At 43.2% G+C, this 21,333-nt stretch overlaps 2 protein-coding genes across 2 annotated transcripts; both read left to right on the plus strand.

The window, feature by feature from the left end:
* The first annotated feature begins 695 nt into the window (after nt 1–695).
* LOC120056295 (aspartyl/asparaginyl beta-hydroxylase-like) lies at nt 696–20,012 on the plus strand. The gene is made up of 11 exons (XM_039004537.1): nt 696–851; nt 2,120–2,275; nt 6,143–6,211; nt 14,472–14,549; nt 16,258–16,329; nt 16,517–16,938; nt 17,023–17,635; nt 18,202–18,315; nt 18,448–18,486; nt 18,649–18,693; nt 19,726–20,012. The coding sequence occupies exons 1-11, from the start codon at nt 785–787 to the stop codon at nt 19,731–19,733; spliced, it is 1,683 nt and encodes a 560-aa protein (XP_038860465.1). The 5' UTR covers nt 696–784; the 3' UTR covers nt 19,734–20,012.
* Nucleotides 11,238–12,497, plus strand: LOC120055844 (UPF0329 protein ECU05_1680/ECU11_0050-like). Its single transcript, XM_039003854.1, has one exon. It carries the CDS (start codon nt 11,587–11,589, stop codon nt 12,007–12,009), a length of 423 nt encoding a protein of 140 aa, XP_038859782.1. The 5' UTR covers nt 11,238–11,586; the 3' UTR covers nt 12,010–12,497.
* Nucleotides 20,013–21,333: the final 1,321 nt, after the last annotated feature.

Consider the following 21,333-nt stretch of genomic DNA (forward strand, 5'->3'; position numbering starts at 1 on the left):
GACACAGCCTGGGATCTAACTGCGATGCAGTGTCTTAGACCACTGCGCCACTCTGGAGGCTCGGATGAGCAACATTTAACACATTGGTAATAACCCAGCTCCTTCCCCAAAATGCACACACTTCTTTGCAGCAGATTTTCTTTGTACTCTACCTATGTCAGACAGGTGATGTACGTTTGTGAATGACGTCCCTCAATCCTGAGTGTGCAGAGAAGTTTTGAAATGCCTCTACTCTCTCGGAGAGCCTGCTTAAACCGCCCATGTAGGGCTAATGAGTATCCCCCTGGCAGCCAAGCAAAGTCCCTGAAAGTCTGCCAGGATTTGCATGGGCTGTGGCCTTTAGACTTTAAATCCCTCTCCCTCAGCCCGCTCCACCACACGGTAGTGTGTGAATGAGTGTCAGCCAGTTCACTTAGTAAAGATCTCCCCTTCTCAGCCTGCTGCTGTTTTATTGTTACTGGGGTGGGAGGTAATAATGACAGCCATTTTTTTATGGCCCTTTGAATCCCTGGGGTTCTGTCCTGAGGGATGCCGGGTAATGTCACATTGGCATGGCGTTAACACCGCCTCTCCATATCAATGCCTGAATATCTTCTGGTGGACGAGCGGACAGCTCTAAAAATAGCCCTATTGGCTGGTTCAGGTCCCATATCGGGTTCCTGCTGAGTTTGCCTGGAACAAATAGAGGAGGGTAGCTGTTGCAAAAGGGTTTGGGGGAAGGATAAGGGAGATAAGACTCACTGAAGCTTTTCCCATTCGGACGGGTCAGGGACGGTCTGCACGGATGGAAGTGCCGATAGTCAAGCCCACCCCGGTGTTGGAACCCGCGGTGGTTGTCGAACACACAGAAGGTAGATGGAGCGATGTCATCAGATAACAACCTTCTCCGGAATGAGGGTTACTTTTATAGACGTTGGTTTGACCCGTGAAATGTTCCTTTTTTTGGTGATGGTGGACAAACCGTTGTTATTTTGAGAGGCGCACATCTGGGGTTGATGTTTTGGCGTTTGTTATACTCAACTGAGGGACGATGTGGAGCACGACACAGCTCTGTCGATAAGGTCATAGGATTGGGCCTAGTTTTTGGGTTGGTTTCAGTGCAGATGTGGAACCACTTTATTTAACTTTTTGAAAGAAATCGCAAACTGTAGTGTGTAGATGAGGTTTGCATGAAAGTGAAGTCGAATGACCAATGGGTGCATTGATTATGACTGATGGCATTTGGAGATTTTTTCAGGACTTCAGGATTTTTTCAGGACTAGACATATTAAAAATATATAAAAATATAAAAATATAAAGAACTGTCACTGACATAATCAGGTGCTGTGTGCTTCAATAGATTTATTTTTTCTTTCCCCTAATTGTCATCTGACCCTTTTTGTTGAAGATTGGTGAAGATTGGTGTCCAGTATATGGTGTCCAGTAAGCGTTTCACTGTTACCCTACACTTGTTGATTACGAAGCATGCGACGAATATAATTTAATTTGATCTGTATGTGTGAAATGGTTTGACCTAGCTTTAGGGTAGCGGACTGCACCTGTTCATTATTCCACTGCCATCTCTTCGAATATACTGTTGTTTTTACCCATACAGTGTTCAGTGTCAACAGAAACCTGAATAATTACTCCACTGCTTTTGTATTTTTGCCTCTCTGGGGACAATACTGAATTATAATTCAGTTACTTGAAAGCTCTAGGCCTATGTTCAGGCCTCTTGAGGTTTGCAATGTGACATTCTTAGGTTTTCATGCTATGTATAGGCAACATTTTATCTACCTTTTTCTTTGTTGTAAGTATCAATAATGTGGTCAGTGGCTTATGAGATTTCTCCATTCTTACCCATTTAACTTCCCATTTTATATCGCTGACTGCAAAACAACAAAAAAAATGCTTACGTCATGAGTATTATCGCAAGATATCTCTTTGCCGTCAGCTTCTTTTAACCACAAAAGCTTTCTGATTTCTGGAACATTTAGGCCTAGGCCTGTATTTTGACCATCTTACAACTCAAATGGAACACATTGCATTTGTGTGTAGCTTATGTATACACGTCTTTATCCTGTATAGTATTCGTTTCAGGTCTGACTCTCTGACTTATCTCTCCCACCCACCATCACAGAAGTCAAAGCACAGCTGGCCAGTAAGAATGGCAAGAAGCCTGAGGTAGCAGGAGGAAGCTCCTTCTTCACCTGGTTCATGGTTCTTGCCCTCCTGGGCGTCTGGACCTCTGTGGCCGTCGTCTACTTCGACCTGGTCGACTACCAAGGCGTCATCGGTAAGTGACACCTTAAAGGTGATTTTCCTGTGTGTTTTTTTTATATATATATATACACACACACACACACACACACACATACTGAAGTTGTAATAATATTGTGAAAATGATAATGCAATATAAGTGTAAAAGCTGTTTGAAAAGACAGCCTGACATTTTTTGGGATATCACCAGGCAGTATAAGTTAATAGACCAATAAATAGTTTGCCCTCCTCTCTGCCAATAACGGCTAGTTTTCAGGTTACATATCCCTTCAAATAGGCTCCCCCAATAAGGCCCTTCACTCAGGCCACTCCCAGACAGTCCTAGCAAAAGTCTTGCTTGAGAAATTGCTTTTTGCTAAGCAGCTGTTTTTGTTTCTTTTTGGCCATTTCAATTGAAAGAAATCACAGTAAGGTACTTAATTGTAACCCAGAACCCATTTGATATTGAGATAAAAACGGCTTCATTGAACCTTTTAACAGGAAACACAAATGCTACAGTACTGTAGCAGGGCTACATTTCCTGCTAGCTACAGCAGTCTGTCACAGTCAGTTGGTAGAACCTTCAGCCTTTGCTACAATCATGAATGCCATTGAGGAATAACCCAAAGTGATACTGAGTGCTTTGATGCATTTTAACATTGAACTTTCAACTTCTCAACCTTGTCGTAGTTTTATATTTGGTGCATGTGTGCACTTGCTCAGTGTGTGGATCTGAATATGTCTGTTTACTAAATCATGTTTGCATCTCAAATTGATACTTAATCATTTATTCATATTGCAAATATTTGTATTTCTCCAATGTGAATGTTTTTGTCTGGTCTTAATCTTGCATGCAGCCAATGCAAAGGACTTGCACATTAAGCTGTCTGAGACACTGCAAGGTATGATATTTGCGCCCATGATCATGCCAACCAAATAATCATGTGTCAACCATGAGACTCACCAACCCTCCAGTCCCAATTGAAATAATCAATTTATTTCCCATACATATCGTCTAATCACTTGCTTTTGACAAAATTCTTATTGCAAGAAAAGATAACATTTTTAAGTTGCATTAGTCATAAAAGAGATTTAACCTTTTTTCAATAGTCACACTGTATTTTTTTATGATTTATTACCAATCAAATAAATTTGATATATAATGCAATGTAAATGAACAAATGTAATGCAAAGCTGGCAAAATAATATTTTGAATCATTGCTTCCTTGCTTTTTTATGCTGAGCTAGTCATATTTATTCAAATAAGACAGTGTGGCTATGTTGTGATAGGGGTTGGAACCGGTTCAGGGAACAGAACAGTTAATAACGTTATTTTACGTTCAGGGCATTTTTTTGGGTCCCACAAACGCAACAACTCGCATGTGCCAAAGCCCTCACTCTGTCACTCAAACTTATTCCAGTGTCTGCCTGCCAGCTGAAAATCTTTGTGTGCTCTCGTGTGTGTGTGTGTGTGTGTGTGTGTGTGTGTGTGTGTGTGTGTGTGTGTGTGTGTGTGTGTGTGTGTGTGTGTGTGTGTGTGTGTGTGTGTGTGTGTAACTTGCCTCTCCCCCTCCGAAGCTTAGGCTACTGTAACCTAGTTACTGCTAGTTATGGATAATATAGTATCACGTTTCACATTGGATATATTAACTACTAAAAGTTAAGACATGTTTTTAATTCTGCACTAACAAGCTCGTTAACTAGCTAGCTCTGGTCCAACTCTCAGAAGTTGAAAGACATTCAAAGTTCGTCTGTAGAAGCCGTTCCTCTGTAGGTGTAATTCTGTGGGTCTAATTCCGATAATGCATGTCATAGGATGCCCAGCGCTTCAAGCCAAGCCCCCTCCTCCACCCACTCTCACTCTCTCCCCGCAAAATTTCAGTCGCATCTAGCGCCCTACACTTGATTGTCTATTGCGCATTGTAAACAACTATTGCTACGCAGCCGACAGCACCCAGGCCAAAATGACTAGGCCTATACCTTGCACGCTCCATAGCAAGCGCCTGTATTCACATTGATTGGTGACGTAATTGAATGTCAGGCTAATGTACATTTTTGTTCGATTTGGTTCAGGACTTTTTTATTTTTCCGGTAGGAACAGTGGAACGGAACAAAGAAAAGATTGGTTTGTTTCAGAACGAAAAATGTGAAGCTCATCATTAAAACATTTAAATATTGAAATGCTAACATGTTACTATAAGGCTAATCTCTCATGGGCAGATTCTGCGCGTAGGCTCATGGTATTCTCAGATCATGAAATTGAGATCTGAACTGACTTGGATCCGTGAAATTCCCAGCCGACACTGACAGGATCCTGTTATATTTTTTTGAAAGTCAGTATCCGATTCGGATCCGAGGTGGACCAGATCCTACCCCAAATATGTCAGATGAATCGGATCCAAATTGGGCCGGGTCTGTATCGGACCCAAATGGATCCGAAATGTTAAAAGTTACGCATTATTGCTGCTCAAGCCTTGTCTGGCAGGCAGTGAGCGTTAAAGTTTCACATGCTTTTTCTGTTGTCGGCCTATTTAAAATAATTGATTTGTGGTCTACACTACAGCTTAGTATTTTGATAAATGACATCCCTAATTTAGAATGTTGACACAAGAAGGGAAGGGGTGTATGTGTGGAGAAGGCTCACTAATAGGCACGTCTCTCTCCAGAATGCCCTCTGTCTCCCGCTAATTTGTGCGCATTTATTGTTTCATTACGTCAATTGTTTGCTCTTTGTTAATATTTATTGTTTGTAATTTTTTTTGCTTGAGCACGTATAGAAGTGCCTGGCTTGTATACCAATTACCCCACTGAAGGCATTCTTTCAAAAAGTATACTCTGCCATAAGACTTTATATGGGCAAATATAAATGAAAGTTTTACATCTCCATAAGTCTGAGGGTGGTTTTAATTGTATCAACTCGCCACCCAAGGCTTTTATTTTAGACATATTGTTAAATGCACTAAAGAGGAACAATGGGTAATTATTGAAGATGCGCATGCTCACCCCCAGAATCTTTTCACGTGTCTATTTTCAAAGAACATTAACGACTTCATAGTAGTATGGAAGAAGAAAATGAAACAGATTCTACAAGAACAAATATCACTCCCAAAAACACAACCGTATGGAACAATCCTTGGAAACTGTAAATTAATTGGTAATAGGAAATAAGTATATTTCCATAACACAATTAAAAAGCAATTTTGGACTGACCAATGTAGATATTTTCAAATACATGCAACTTAAAAGTAAAATATCACAATTTTGATTTGTAAAATTTTGGACATCAGAGCAATCTTGAGGGAATCCTATTTGAGTCAGAAAATTATATTCATATGGTGGGTAAGATGAACAAAACCTTGCAGAGACCCTATCCAACTGACAACCTCTTCGAAAAAAATATGAACTATTGGAACCATGACTTAAACATAACTGATATTGGCACAAGATGCAGAGAATGTTGGGGGGGTGGCAGCAGTTTCCTTTTGCGAGGGTGGAGACTTCTAACACACATAGACCCAGAAGTTTATCACACAGCTGACCAAATTACACAAGATTTTACTTCTGGGTTAACCAAGATTTTATGTTTTATTATTTTATTATGTAACCAGATTTACCAGAAATGCTAATATGATCATTAAAAAAATGACTCATGATAATATTGCTTATCGTAGAAATAAATAGCAATACTTCTGGAAATGCAGAAATGAACAGTAATGATTATCCTAATCCTCATCCAAGAACGATAGCAATTAACATACTGTTTTGTTATTAGAATTTAAATGCTAGTATCCCCCATCCTATGCTATTTTCATTGCGTAGGGTATAGTAACCCACCCCCATTTCACCATACATACCCAACCCCCACTTACCCGGGGCTAAAGACTAACTCCAGTTACTTTACTAGGTCAACTTTCGTCCTATGATGCTGATGGAGATGGTGACTTCGATGTGGAGGATGCTAAAGTACTGCTAGGCAAGTTCATCGATTTGAACTGGATTGTTATTTATTGAAGTGTGTTTGTGTGATTGCATAACTGATTTGGGTTTTCTTTTGCATGACTGACTGGTTTAACCGATCTCTGCCACAAGATACTATTTTAGTCAATTCTACCAAACTGGACAATGAATCAACAAAGTCTGCATGTGCATGTTGTGAAAAGGTGTTTCGAGTTCGATTCCATGCTGACTGTTGCGTTTCACACCACTGACATAACATCCAGGGCCTATTGCTGCATGCCTTAAGAATGACTCAGTCATAACTAGGACTTCTGTGTTCTCTCATCTCTAAGTCACTTGTTATATGATCTTAAAGTTGCTCATTTCTTTCTAATCAAAAGGGAAGAACCTACTTCAGGAGTGTTTGGTCCAATGAGTTGGTTCCATGTTCTGGTACTCGGTCTACTCTGCTGCTGTCTGCCATAAAGACTAGTGCTCTGCTTTGTCACCCAGACCACTGCCTGTCTGGCACAGCTGTGGTCCCTGCTGCTAGTGATAGATTCTATAGAGTCCCTCTGCATGCCCACCCCCCTCTAGGCTATGCTATTGCTATTCTCTCCTCTCTTTAGTCTCCAACTCTGCTTCATGCGATCTTAGACCTGCATAGTTTCCCTCGCTGCCTGACCTCGCTTAAAACTTTCCACCCTTTCCTTTCCTCCCTTTTCACCCTGCTCTACCACCTTTTTCTCTTCTTTCTTTTTCTCCCTCCCTATCTCCCTTTCCTTGTTTTCCCCTCTGTTTGCGTAGGCCTGACCAAAGATGGCAGTCAGGAAAAGTTGGACTCCCTCAAGGAGGTCCTGGATATGTTAGTGGAGGAGGGCTCCGATTGGTTTCAAGGCTTCTTCACCTTCCTCTATGGCCTCATAAACCCGTTTGAGGATGAGGATGGAGCGGCGGAGGAGGAAAGGGGCACTTCTCAGACTGACGGGGTTCAGGGAAAGAGTTGTGTGATCTTAGGCCTCCACAACCAGTAGGCCTTGCTTACCATAACCAGTAGCCATATCCCCCATGGCATGAAGTCCCAAGTGGACTTGTTGCTCCTTTAGACTTGTTTCCCATTGCTTGAGGCGCGTTTGTTGAAAAACCCTCTGTAAAAATCACCATTCCCTGGCAGAATAATTTGAAGGGTTAAATCATGTAGCAGTTGACCCCTCAATTCTTTTTTGAATATTTTCAATGGTGGTACGAAGACTATGCCTTCAGGATTTTTGCAGCAATTTTAAATGCCAGGCTGAATAATGCTTTTCTATGATGTGCATTTCCACTTAACAGACTGCAAACTACCGATTTTATGCAATGAACAGCTGCACTTGGGTAATAGATCGGTTCTCTTTTTTCCAACCACAGTACTGCATGCCCTAGGGCCCTAACGTTAGCACATTTTTATCCACTTAGCAGGAATTATATTTATACTTTTTTACTTTAGTTTGACCTTTCGTCTAAGTTTTTACTGTATTGAAAGTTTTGTTGAAGATTGTAATTTTTCTTTATCGGTGAAGCATTCCCTCATTATCGTAGTTATTTATCTGTTGTCCATATTAGGATTACTATTCATGTTCTGTGTTTGTTGGGTTTTGAACGTATTCAGGTCTGCTATTTGTCCCCATCCCTGTCTTCGTCATCCATTCGTTAAACACAATTAAAAATGTGTTTTTCAGATGATTTATTCGCTAAGGTTTATGTGTTTTTGTGAATGTTCTTTTTTCCTTGCATGGTAAAGCATAGATTTTGGGGGGGTTGAAACTGCACGTAAGATATTTAGAGACCGGCTTGCTGGAGGACTTATTGCACAGGTGTTAATCATTTCTTGTTAGCTGTCCACTTTTGTTAAAGCCAACCCTTTGAGAAACTAGCTTTCGACTGTTCCTTAAACCAATTTTCTAGACGTCCTGGGACAGGGTTATGAAATATGATGTTGCATACTTAGCCCGAGGTGGTTTTGGAAAAACGTGCTCCCTGATGTGGAGGATTCCATACTTTTTGAGCCCGACTGAGTTCAAGGACTTTTACCGAATTCCACACTCCATGGACCTTTCACCTGCTTTGAGACGCAGATCATAACCTGAACCCCAGGTCTCTGAAATGGGTCAATGCTGACTCCCACTCGCCCTAAAGAGACTTACCCAGCTAGTTTAGTTTTCAAACTCTAAACATTGTGGTCTATAGATGGAACTCAAGAATTGAAAGTTCCAGTAATTTGTAATTGTATGTATGGTCAAAAATGTGTTGTCTGTGACAACATTGAAAGCCAACGAAAACAGGTTTCTTGTAAGTACTAGCAAACACATGTCTGGCACAAAAGGTATAAGGAATGGCACTGTCAAAGATGCAATAAACCTGCTGAGCAAGCTTTTGGGTGGAATCCATTCAGATTTCGTATTGGCTTTCACTCATTTAGAGGCTTGACTTAGTACTCAAGTACAATGACCAAGCATTGACCGTATAGCTAGGAACAGGTTGAACTGGTGAGATTCATGCTCTCGTGTGAAAATAAGTCATAGTGGCTGTAGTAGATTATGTCGCCGCAGCTCAAGCGGGTCATGTAATACTTAACTGCCCATTTAAAAATAGAACTAGACAAGTGACCCAATTGGTGAAGTGTGGTCATGTTGCGTGGACTTTTGGGTTATTAGCATTACCCTGTCAAACAAGCCCTGGAGGACTTGATGTTGCTTTTTAGTTGTCGGGCAGGCGAAGAGGCAAGTGGAGTATGCTCACAACCAGTGACTCCTGGAGGGCCATTGTACAAATGGTGCTTTGACGCCCCTTTTGATGGTGGACAACTGGTGAACAAAAGAAGAGCAGTCGCAGATAAAGTCAATCATAAATCAATTTGGTTTAATACAAGTTGCAACAGGGAGACAACACCAGCCCAAGAAGCTTGTAGGAAGTTAAAGACTAAAGGCAGTGACTTTGTCAGCTGCTACAGAATCACTGTTTCACAGAATACAATAATAATCAGTGTCGTCGGTCCTTGTACCTCCAATCACTATCGACAGATATGAGTTTAATCCATAACATGTGACCAACCAGTGTGTTAAAAACAGAACACTGGATATCATGTGTATTACAGAAAGGGAAAAATATATACATTTGCGAAACATTTTGTTAATCACTCTAAACTGAATATGAACTTTACTAATATTTCCATTGCAACTACCCATCTATAGGTTTAGATGATTGGTCTTTGGCACCATTGACAAATATGATCCCAAATGTATTGATAACGTGTACAATTAGTTATACAGTCATGTCACACTCACATGGTCATCATTTCCAAGTCATACTCTTACAAGTAATGTAATAAAACCATCAGAATAGGAGGTATGGGTAAGCACAATGCAATTGTGAATGTGTGGCAGGGGTCCACAGTGTGACCCTTGTACTTGTATTTGCACCTAAATATTTTGCTGTAAGACCTGGAATTGTATCTAGGAGCACCAGTGTGCCTAGAAAAATGAAGGATTCTAGCTTTATTACCTCAAAATATTTTTGATTGTCCTCCCAAATTTCCTGGTGTGCCCCTACATTTTTCAACTTAGGCGCACATGCTCCTTGTAAAAATGGTCAGCGTAGAGCCCTGAATGGTAGCATCTGTCCGCCTTTGGGGTTTGGCATGGGCATGTTTTGAGTTGTCAAATTTTGTTCTGGTAATTTTTGGATATTAGTTTTGCCTGGTGTTCATTGGTAATGGTCACAGTAAGTAATGGTCATTGTTAGATTCTAATGCCATGTTCCTTTTGAAAAATATCAGATGAACCTCGACCCGATCGGAAAAGAGCGAGACACAGAGGTACTTCACCTGCTCCCCTTTTTTTATTCTCTCTGCTGAGAGCAAAACTTCAAGAAGCTCGGAGTAGCCGACTACGCCATATGTCAATTTTCAGATGCGTGAATGCATGGCATTCCATTCATGGAAAGCAGGTCTGCTAGTTAAAGAAACCTGTTAATTCTGCTAAAGTTTTGAAGTCTTAACATTGCTAAGTTAGTGTTGAATTTATGTTGGTGGTCATATTTTTTATTTTTTTAATCTTCTTAGCCAACTTAATCGAACCAGAATCTCCAAAAACAAAGGTCAAGAAAAAAGAGGCGGCTACTGAGACCAAAGGTACTTTGTTGTGGATGAGTGTCCAGATTGCTTTGTAGTCTAGTCCATGCTCTCAAAATGTGTTGAAGCCTTTTGTCTGCTTTTCCATGTTATCAACATGCACATTTCGTTTTTTTTTGGGGGGGGGGGGGGCTGTAATTTAGAATCTGTTTGAGGTCTGGCTGGTTTTTAGTTTTGTTCATTCATACTGAATTTGCCCCTGATTTTGTGACTTCACCCGCAGCCACTATTTGGCAATGCCAGACGAGGGGTGGCCCAAGTAGATTATTACTACTGCATTATTACTACCAATACTCTCGAAAGCTCTATGTCAAAGGCTTTACTATTAGATTGTGAGAGAAAATCTTAGCCCCATCCCTGAGTAAGCTTGCTATGGGTGTCAATGAAAGCTGAGAGAGGTACAAGACTTCCCTCCCATCTGTTATTGGTTGAGCTTGGTTTTGTTCCGTTGTAACGGTTGCTCTCCCCTACTATAGGTAAGCTCTGCGATTCGCCTGTTCCTATTGGTGGTTGAGCACCAAGCAGATACACCAGTCTTATTGAGACTATATCCATATTTTAACTTTTTGTTTTCCTAAACCTCAGATGAAAATCCCGGACATGTTTCCAAGAGAAAAGCCAAAAAAGGTATTGCATGAGGAACAGTGTGGGTTCCAGTGTGCAGTAGAGTTTGAGCTATGAAGGACTTGCTTACCATAGTTCTAATAACCATATTGGGATCTTTTGAATTTAAGTGTACTAGTAGAAAAAATATGATTGCTTCTTGACATACAATCATGAATTGGTTTCTAGCCGCATGCTGTATTTGACTACCCCTTTTGTAGTTATATGGTATTTGGTATGAAATAATTGAAATCCATCATGTCTGCGTGGTGTGCTGAGTGTAATATTGGACAACATCATATAACTGTTGGGCCAACTGAATCGCATCTGTGTAGTAAAACGTGTTTGACCACATATGTTGTCTGGAAAGCGAAACCTTTCCAAAGTGCAGAAAAATGCCAGTTGTTGTTATCCTAACATTCCCAGTCAGCAAATCCAATTACCCAGGGTGCTTTGCAACCTACTAAACGCTTGAAGTGTGGTCAGCAATATGCTTGCGTTGTGACCCTAGCAGCCTGGCAGTGAAAACTGTCAAAGCCGCTAAATGGTATTCTCGTGTCCCAGAAAACCCTCTTACCAAAGACGTGGGCTGGAAGCTGAGGGAGGCCCTGAACCAGCAGCTGGCCATCATCCATGAGCGAATGGAGGCCAAAAAGATTGCCAAGATGGCTCTGGCCGAGGTGAGGAACATCCTGGCCAGGGAGAAGGAGAAGGTCCTAGGGGTGACGAGGGACGAGGTGGCAAAGAAGGCTAAGGTGGCAACGGCAGCTAGGATGGAGAACAAGCCAGAGAAGGGGGAGTTTAAGAAGGCCATGGGCAAGATTAGGAGAGACAAAGAGCAGAAAAAGAAGGAAGGTGAAAATAAGAAAGAGGAGAAGGAGGGAGAAAATAAGAAAGAGGAGCAGGGCAAGAAAGCTAAGAAGAATGCGACAAAGCCAGACAAGAAGTCAGGGAAAGAGGTGAATGGTAAGAGGGTGGAGGTCCCCAAAGACGCCAAAAATAGAGAATCCCCCAAAGCTGCTGTTAAAAAGCTCAAGATGTCTGATAAGGGGGTCCGGAAATGATGCTAAACTCTTCACACCTGCACTGATGTCGGTGATCTTTCACTCCCTCTGGTGACAGAGATGTTAAAAGATTCAGGAGAAACACCACCTGTGAGCGGTCTCCAGTGACAGACCCCTGCGAATGGGAGTCCTACTGTGCAGGACAGCCATTTCCGCAATGTATAGTGCATAGTGTTTTAGCCACTTCCTGCTTGTGGAAAAAATCATAATGCTGTCCTCTAGAAGTATGAACTGGACAGGGAAAGGTGCCAAGAGGACGGCAAGGTGCTGTAAGCTTAGTTTCAGATGTGGTTTAGTTTTGTGTTCATTTACATCAGAAAATATAGCTTTATTTAAAGTCGCTAGACAAGATATTTGTAGACTTAGACAAGGACATAATGATTTATTTTGCATTTGGTGGAGATGGAACTCAGAAGTGGATTTGAAAGGATCCGCTATGTGCTTGTTCTTTGTTAATAAAGTTGCTGGATTCTTGAAGGTTTCCTGTTATCAAGTGCACTTGTCTCCCACTTTTTAATAAGATGTTTTGGTGTTACACAAATGGCCAATTGTATGCATACACAAGGTTTGGGTTAGACATTGTGCCTAAATGGGCATTCCCTCCCAGTCGTTTCTATTGGAATACTCTTTCCTTTTTTCTTTGCTCCCCTGTCCTGCTATATCTCTTAGCACTGCAGACCTCACCTTTTCACAGCATATCAGAACACAATACCAATTCAGTGTTTATGTGCAAATGTAAACCCAAATCAGTCTTTAAATGTTATATTTTGTTTTTAATTATGTTAATTTCTAAAAGTTTATGCATATGACCTCCTAGACCTAAATCCCAATGTACATTACTATATTGTTACTAGCCATATAAACTCAGCAAAAAAAGAAACGTCCTCTCACTGTCAACTGTGTTTATTTTCAGCAAACTTAACATGTGTAAATATTTGTATGAACATAACAAGATTTAACAACTGAGACATAAACTTAACAAGTTCCACAGACGTGACTAACAGAAATTGAATAATGTGTCTCTGAACAAAGGGGGGGTCAAAATAAAAAATAACAGTCAGTATCTGGTGTGGCCACCAGCTGCATTAAGTACTGCAGTGCATCTCTTCCTCATGGACTGCACCAGATATGCCTGTTCTTGCTGTGAGATGTTACCCCACTCTTCCACCAAGGCACCTGCAAGTTCCCTGACATTTCTGGGGGGAAAGGCCCTAGCCCTCACCCTCCGATCCAACAGGTCCCAGACGTGATCCGGGCTCTTCGCTGGCCATGGCAGAACACTGACATTCCTGTCTTGCAGGAAATCACGCACAGAACAAGCAGTATGGCTGGTGGCATTGTCATGCTGGAGGGTCATGTCAGGATGAGGAAGGGTACCACATGAAGGAGGAGGATATCTTCCCTGTAACGCACAGCGTTGAGATTGTCTGCAATGGCAACAAGCTCAGTCCGATGATGCTGTGACACACCGCCCCAGACCATGACAGACCCTGCACCTCCAAATCAATCCCGCTCCAGAGTACAGACCTTGGTGTAACACTCAATCCTTCGACGACAAACTCGAATTCGACCATCATCCCTGGTGAGACAAAACCGTGACTTGTCAGTGAAGAGCACTTTTTGCCAGTCCTGTCTGGTCCAGCGACGGTAGGTTTGTGCCCATAGGCAATGTTATTGCCGGTGATGTCTGGTGGGGACCTGCCTTACAACAGGCCTACAGGCCCTCAGTCCAGCCTCTCTCAGCCTATTGCAGACAGTCTGAGCACTGATGGAGGGATTGTGCATTCCTGGTGTAACTCAGGCAGTTGTTGTTGCCATCCTGTACCTGTCCCGCAGGTGTGATTTTCGGATGTACCGATCCTGTGTAGGTGTTGTTACACGTGGTCTGCCACTGCGAGGACGATCAGCTGTCCGTCCTGTCTCCCTGTAGCGCTATCTTAGGCGTCTCACAGTAGGGACATTGAAATGTATTGCCCTGGCCACATCTGCAGTCCTCATGCCTCCTTGCAGCGTGCCTAAGGCAAGTTCACGCCGATGAGCAGGGACCCTGGGCATCTTTCTTTTGGTGTTTTTCAGAGTCTGTAGAAAAGCCTCTTTAGTGTCCTAAGTTTTCATAACTGTGACCTTAATTGCCTACCGTCTGTAAGCTGTTAGTGTCTTAACGACCGTTCCACAGGTGCATGTTCATTATTTGTTTATGGTTCATTGAACAAGCAGGGGAAACCGTGTTTAAACCCTTTACAATGAAAATCTGTGAAGTTATTTGGATTTTTACGAATTATCTTTGAAAGACAGCGTCCTGGAAAAGGGACGTTTCTTTTTTTGCTGAGTTTACATGAATATTACTCTGCCAAATACCGTATACATTATACAGAGTTGTAGCCTCCGTAAAGGCACTTCTCCTGAACAAGAGTTGTTGCCATGTCGTCCTCATCCCCCTGCGTCACTTGTAAAACCCTCAGGGCTGAAAGAGAAGGCTACCGTCATCATTACCAGAGATGCAGCACCAGAGAAGGCTCCTGCAGCACCTGTGGAAGAAGGTAGAACTCCTGCTGGTCTACACGTGTACACACACACACACACACACACACACACACACACACACACACACACCTGTATTAACTGCAGTAGATGGTAAAGCTCATGAGAGGAAATGTGTGTAATGAAACACGCACACTATACCCACAGACAGAGGAGAAGGCTCCACCGGTGGTGCTACTGGATACAACTCTACACTGTTCTCTTCTGTACATAAACAATGTGACCAGTTGTTTTTTTAAATACTCAAACATAGCCTACTACTTAATTTCCTCATTACAATTCCATTCAACTTCCCTTTGTCAGATGTTTATGCAGTATCCTAATTGCTTAAACATGCAAGTTATTCATCACTATTCTCATTGAATTTGAACTGTGGGCTTGACTAGACAAAATAGCATCCATCTACAACGTCACGAGCTGTTAAGGCCTTCCCGCACTGTACATCGGGTTCCGTCTTTTACGATTATTAGATGCCGCACTGTGTGACGTTACCGAATTTAATAAATCTTGACGTCAACCTGGCCAGAATGTACGATTTGCTTCAGTTCATTTGTCACATTCTGCGATTGGCTTGCGAGGCTGTCAGTCGACGTAGGCTACGTCAACTGCAGCGGTGTGTTTGATCTGAGCGTGTGCCAGCAGCGCAAGCCTCTATGCTTATGCGCGAGTGAAATGAGTTTGGGAAAAACTGAAAGTATGCATCTTAGAAATAGTTTTCACATCCAAACTTTGTCGGAACTCGGAATCAAATAGACTTCCCAAAAATAACACAAAAATAACACGCTGTGGTAGAACGTTTATTTTGATTGCCGAGTTTATTCGTTTATCAAAATCCCATCAGGTAGCCTGATTTCAGATGTCATGTAAACAAGTTTATTAAGGGAAATCGTTCTTCTTGCAAAGCATGTCAATGTTTAAATCTAACTATTATATTAATATGACTATCCACAATCATATTATTGTGTGCATACTCTGTGTACCTATTGTCAGTCACCAGGATCATCTCGTAACACCAGCCACACTACACGATAAAGGCACTGACACTGACAGAACTTTGTCGGCGCCTACGACCGCACGTGGTGGTCCTTAATCGGCAGACCTAGACCCTGTCACCCCGAACGAGCCAGGACGTCCGACAATTGTTTACGACCTAAGAATTTTCCCACAACGTGAACATTTTCCGGGACAGCAGATTTGTGGCGTAAGACAGCTGAAATCATAGTATGTGTGGGCCATAAAGGGTCTTTATGAAACCTTTACCCTCAGTAGAACTGTGTCCTCCACCAGACACCCACATGGTGCTGCTACGACTATCTAAGTCAAGAGCTAACCATTAAACTCGTACATGTAAACTGTATTGATTTCATGTCTGCCACCTGTAGGCTCTGATGTTACATACATATACCTACCATGGTTTAAGTCAGCAGTTTCTATTCTGAACCTGTAGGGGTTAGTACTTTAGAAATCTATATTGAAGGAGCATACTTTTTCCCCCCATTATTGACACACCATGGAAAGTCACCTCATAAAGTTAGTGCACTTTCTTAAATGTGCCTTAAGACATTTGGAACGTTCTGTGCGAGAAGAAAATGATGAAGTATGCCAGATGAGGCCATAGTTTAAGTAAAAGGATCAACTGCGATCAGGATGGTCTTAACTGTTCCCCTCTACCCCCCTTATCTCTTTCCCATCGTCCCCTTGCTTTAGCCGCATCAGAACCCATTGTTGAAGAAGTGATCGAGGCCACAGAAGCAGAGGAAGTTGCTGCTCCCCTACCAGGTGTGTAAGCTTGAAGAAGACATTGAAATTGTCAATTTTATTAAGGAAAAAGTCAGCCAATATCATAGACATGTATCACCCAGTGTCATTTTCAAACTAAATATCACTTTCGGGAAATGCTGTAGTTGGTTTTGGCAGGAAATCGACGTTATCAGCTAAGTTGCATAATGCTGTCTCTTCCTTACAGAGCCTGAGCCTGAGGTTGTGGAAGAACCTGAGGTGGTTGAGGAGGAAGAAGAGCCGGAGGTGGATGAGCCTGAAATCATTGAGGAAGAGCCTGAGGTTCTGGAGGAGGAAGAAGAGCCGGAGGTGGATGAAGAGGAAGAAGAGCCGGAGGTGGATGAGCCTGAAATCATTGAGGAAGAGCCTGAGGTTCTGGAGGAGGAAGAAGAGCCGGAGGTGGATGAGGAGGAAGAAGAGCCGGAGGTGGATGAGCCTGAAATCATTGAGGAAGATCCTGAGGTTCTGGAGGAGGAAGAAAAGGCTGCCCCTGTGGAAGAGGTCACCCCAGCCGAGGAGGAGGAGGCCGCCCCAGCCGAGGAGGAGGAGGCCGCCCCAGCCGAGGAGGAGGAGGCCGCCCCAGTCGAGGAGGAGGAGGAGGCCGCCCCAGTCGAGGAGGAGGAGGAGGCCGCCCCAGCCGAGGAGGAGGAGGAGGCCGCCCCAGCCGAGGAGGAGGAGGCCGCCCCAGCCGAGGAGGAGGAGGCCGCCCCAGTCGAGGAGGAGGAGGAGGCCGCCCCAGCCGAAGAGGAGGAGGAGGCCGCCCCAGTCGAGGAGGAGGAGGAGGCCACCCCAGTCGAGGAGGAGGCCACCCCAGTCGAGGAGGAGGAGGAGGCCACCCCAGTCAAGGAGGAGGAGGAGGCCGCCCCAGTCGAGGAGGAGGAGGAGGCCGCCCCAGTCAAGGAGAAGGAGGAGGCCGCCCCAGTCGTCGAGGAGGAGGCCGCCCCCGTTGAAAAGGTAGAGGAGGCCGCCCAAGTCGAGGAGGAAGTCGCCGCCATTGAGGAGGAAGCCGCACCAGTTGAGGAGGAGGTTGCTGAAGAGGCTGCCCCGGTTGAAGAAGCGGATTCTCCCACAGAAGAAGCTGTTGAGGAGGAGGCCGCACCTGAGGAAGAGGTCGCTGAGGAGGAAGTTGCTGCATCAGTTGAGGAGGAAGTCGCTGTTGAGGAAGAGGCTTCACCCGCAGAAGAAGAGGCAGCCCCCGCAGAAGAAGAGGCTTCCCCCGCAGAAGAAGAGGCTGCACCAGTTGAGGAGGAGGCCGTGGAGGAGGAGGCGGAGGAAGAGGCAGAGGAGGAGCCAGCAACAGAGGAGGGTAAGGAAAAATATTCCAGAACAGAACAAAAGGTTTTTAGTCCAGGGGTAGGCTTAATCTGGGTCCAGAAAGTATTGAAAGAAAATCCTCTCAAGGCCTCGGTTTTTGCTGATGAGGTGTTTGTCTTCACACAGTTTAAAACGAGCACAGTTGAACACCAGGTGCTGCATTGCAGAAGTGTATGCACACATTATCTTATCTGATAAGAGTAGCTACATGTATGTAGAGAGGTCGGGCAGTGGCCCCTTTCCCATCTAATCTTGGGGTAGTGGATAGGGCACTCACTTTTCTGTCTCTCCTATCTGCTTTTTGTGTTGCTCATGTCACCTCATTTTGTATTATTTCTTATTATTATTTCTTGTTGCATTATGGAGAAGGAACCTGCAAGTAAGCATATCATTGGATGATGTATACCATACATATCCCGTACATACGACTAATAAAACTTGAAACTTAAGTCTGTCTGCTCATTTTGTGGATGAGTTCGTCAATTCTCAATGTGAGGCTGTCATTCATTCTCTTTTGAAAAATAGTGTTCTAATACAACTTGTTCCTTTGCTCCACAGAAGAGCTGGTAGAAGACGCAGCAGCAGAAGATTCAGAACAAACAGAAGAAGCAGAATCAGAAGCTGAGTCAGAAGAAACTCAACAGGAGGAAGGTCTTCAGGAAGAGTTTGCAGGTACGTGTTGAGTGTGATTTTATGTACGTATACCTCCACTCAGTTGAGGGCAAGAATATTCAGATGTCATTCTTCAGTGCCTCCTCTCTCTCTCCGTTTGAACTAACTGGAAATGTTGGTTTTCTGTTGCAGAGGAAGAAGCTGAAGTAGATGAGCTAGAGGAGTTGATAGGTTGGTGATGAGATTATTTTAACTCCGGTCCAATGTTATTACTATGAACAGCTCTTCTGCATAAGCTTTCATGGTGGTCATTGACCCTGTTCTCTGAAAGCATGTGTGTTGAAGCATTTGTTTTCATTTTTATTCTAACTTTGGCTTGTTTCGTTTCAACAGAAGAGCTTTCCCAGGCAGAAGAACAGATGGAAGATGAGCCAACAGGTAAACTTTAATTTAAAAACTTGTCAAAACGCAATTGCATCTTCTCGTTCATTTTTACTCTATTGTATGATTGTACAGCAAGACGTTTAGAATCAGACATTCAACAAGTTCAGAATCATCATTTCATCATCATCATGGGCCCCGTGTGGCTCAGTTGGTAGAGCATGGCGCTTGCAACGCCAGGGTTGTGGGTTCGATTCCCACGGGGGGCCAGTACAAAAAAAGTATGAATGTATGTACTTGTAAGTCGCTCTGGATAAGAGCGTCTGCTAAATGACTTAAATGTAAATGTATTTCATAGAATCTACATTTCACAGCTGAATGCATGCCTACTGTGATTAGTCCATAATCATTGTTTAATAGATAGTTTGCACTTTGGCTATTAACCAGCAGTACGGTTTCATGCCATCTAAGAATCCCAGCTTTCTCAGTGAAGCTGACCTTTGGGCATTTATCCACAGCAGACAAAAACAGGCAGTCTTTCTTTGTATGTCGTACAATAACATATTCCTGACGTTGAAGCCCATGCCAGTGAGGACACACGTGATTAGTAGGTAGCGTGTGCTCTAATATGTGTAGGCCACATGTAGTCTGTGGATTAATCCTATCAAGGTAGGTAGACTTAACTCTCCCTTGTGGTGAGTAATGAAGGCCAGTGAAGCTATTTGTAGTGTAGGCTATACCTCCCCCTTGAGGCTGGTTTATGAAACACAGCTTATAAAATGGCTCTCGCAGGAGTCTACTAACTAGTCAACTAGTCATTCCATGCATTTTCCATATCTTGATATTGTTTGAGGATTTTTGTTAGATGACTTGTGATGTGACTACAACTGAAATAGAGGGCCTCCATCCTGTTTTTGTCTGTTAGATTGTGCCGTGAATTCTTTATTATGATGTATCAATCGTGTAAAGTGTTATGTTGTCAAAATGTTTTCTCTACCAGATGTAATTGTATTATGAATTAAATTGAATGGTAACTGATTTTTTATTCCATCACTGTCACTTAGTGAGGTCAGTATCTTCTTTCCATAGAAACGTAGAGCCTGCAGTCTCAGCGCGGTAAGACTGATTGAGGACCAGCCCACATCGCATCCCACTGAGCGCGTGCAGCCGCGCTTTCCCTCCAGAGAATGAAAAGCGCCATCACGGCATTCATCACTGTCTCCTATTTCTCACTCGCACACTCAGAATCTTGTTTCTTTCTTTAGTGTAAAATCTCACTTTCAGAACTTGTTAGAATTTTTTTATTTACCCTATATACAGTGGGGAGAACAAGTATTTGGTACACTGCCGATTTTGCAGGTTTTCCTACTTATAAAGCATGTAGAGGTCTGTAATTGTTATCATAGGTACACTTCAACTGTGAGAGACGGAATCTAAAACAAAAATCCAGAAAATCACATTGTATGATTTATAAGTAATTCATTTGCATTTTATTGCATGACATAAGTATTTGATACATCAGAAAAGCAGAACTTAATATTTGGTACAGAAACCTTTGTTTGCAATTACAGAGATCATACGTTTCCTGTAGTTCTTGACCAGGTTTGCAAACACTGCAGCAGGGATTTTGGCCCACTCCTCCATACAGACCTTCTCCAGATCCTTCAGGTTTTGGGGCTGTCGCTGGGCAATACGGACTTTCAGCTCCCTCCAAAGATTTTCTATTGGGTTCAGGTCTGGAGACTGGCTAGGCCACTCCAGGACCTTGAGATGCTTCTTACGGAGCCACTCCTTAGTTGCCCTGGCTGTGTGTTTTGGGTCGTTGTCATGCTGGAAGACACAGCCACGACCCATCTTCAATGCTCTTACAAGATCTCGCGATACATGGCCCCATCCATCCTCCCCTCAATACGGTGCAGTCGTCCTGTCCCCTTTGCAGAAAAGCATCCCCAAAGAATGATGTTTCCACCTCCATGCTTCACGGTTGGGATGGTGTTCTTGGGGTTGTACTCATCCTTCTTCTTCCTCCAAACACAGCGAGTGGAGTTTAGACCAAAAAGCTCTATTTTTGTCTCATCAGACCACATGACTTTCTCCCATTCCTCCTCTGGATCATCCAGATGGTCATTGGCAAACTTCAGATGGGCCTGGACATGCGCTGGCTTGAGCAGGGGGACCTTGCGTGCGCTGCAGGATTTTAATCCATGATGGCGTAGTGTGTTACTAATGGTTTTCTTTGAGACTGTGGTCCCAGCTCTCTTCGGGTCATTGACCAGGTCCTGCCGTGTAGTTCTGGGCTGATCCCTCACCTTCCTCATGATCATTGATGCCCCACGAGGTGAGATCTTGCATGGAGCCCCAAACCGAGGGTGATTGACCGTCATCTTGAACTTCTTCCATTTTCTAATAATTCCGCCAACAGTTGTTGCCTTCTCACCAAGCTGCTTGCCTATTGTCCTGTAGCCCATCCCAGCCTTGTGCAGGTCTACAATTTTATCCCTGATGTCCTTACACAGCTCTCTGGCCTTGGCCATTGTGGAGAGGTTGGAGTCTGTTTGATTGAGTGTGTGGACAGGTGTCTTTTATACAGGTAACGAGTTCAAACAGGTGCAGTTAATACAGGTAAAGAAAAAGTAACAGGTCTGTGAGAGCCGGAATTCTTACTGGTTGGTAGGTGATCAAATACTTATGTCATGC

This window comes from Salvelinus namaycush, chromosome 11 (assembly GCF_016432855.1).
Source record: "Salvelinus namaycush isolate Seneca chromosome 11, SaNama_1.0, whole genome shotgun sequence".
NCBI classification, from domain to species: Eukaryota; Metazoa; Chordata; class Actinopteri; order Salmoniformes; family Salmonidae; genus Salvelinus; species Salvelinus namaycush.

Bases quoted from the DNA above. Each gene is read 5' to 3' on its own strand.
- LOC120055844 (XM_039003854.1), top strand. From the start codon at position 11,587: ATGGAGGCCAAAAAGATTGCCAAGATGGCTCTGGCCGAGGTGAGGAAC.
- LOC120056295 (XM_039004537.1), top strand. From the start codon at position 785: ATGGAAGTGCCGATAGTCAAGCCCACCCCGGTGTTGGAACCCGCGGTG. The intron at 16,330-16,516 runs GTGTGTAAGCTT...TCTTCCTTACAG, and splicing joins AGTTGCTGCTCCCCTACCAG to AGCCTGAGCCTGAGGTTGTG. The intron at 17,636-18,201 runs GTAAGGAAAAAT...TTTGCTCCACAG, and splicing joins GGAGCCAGCAACAGAGGAGG to AAGAGCTGGTAGAAGACGCA.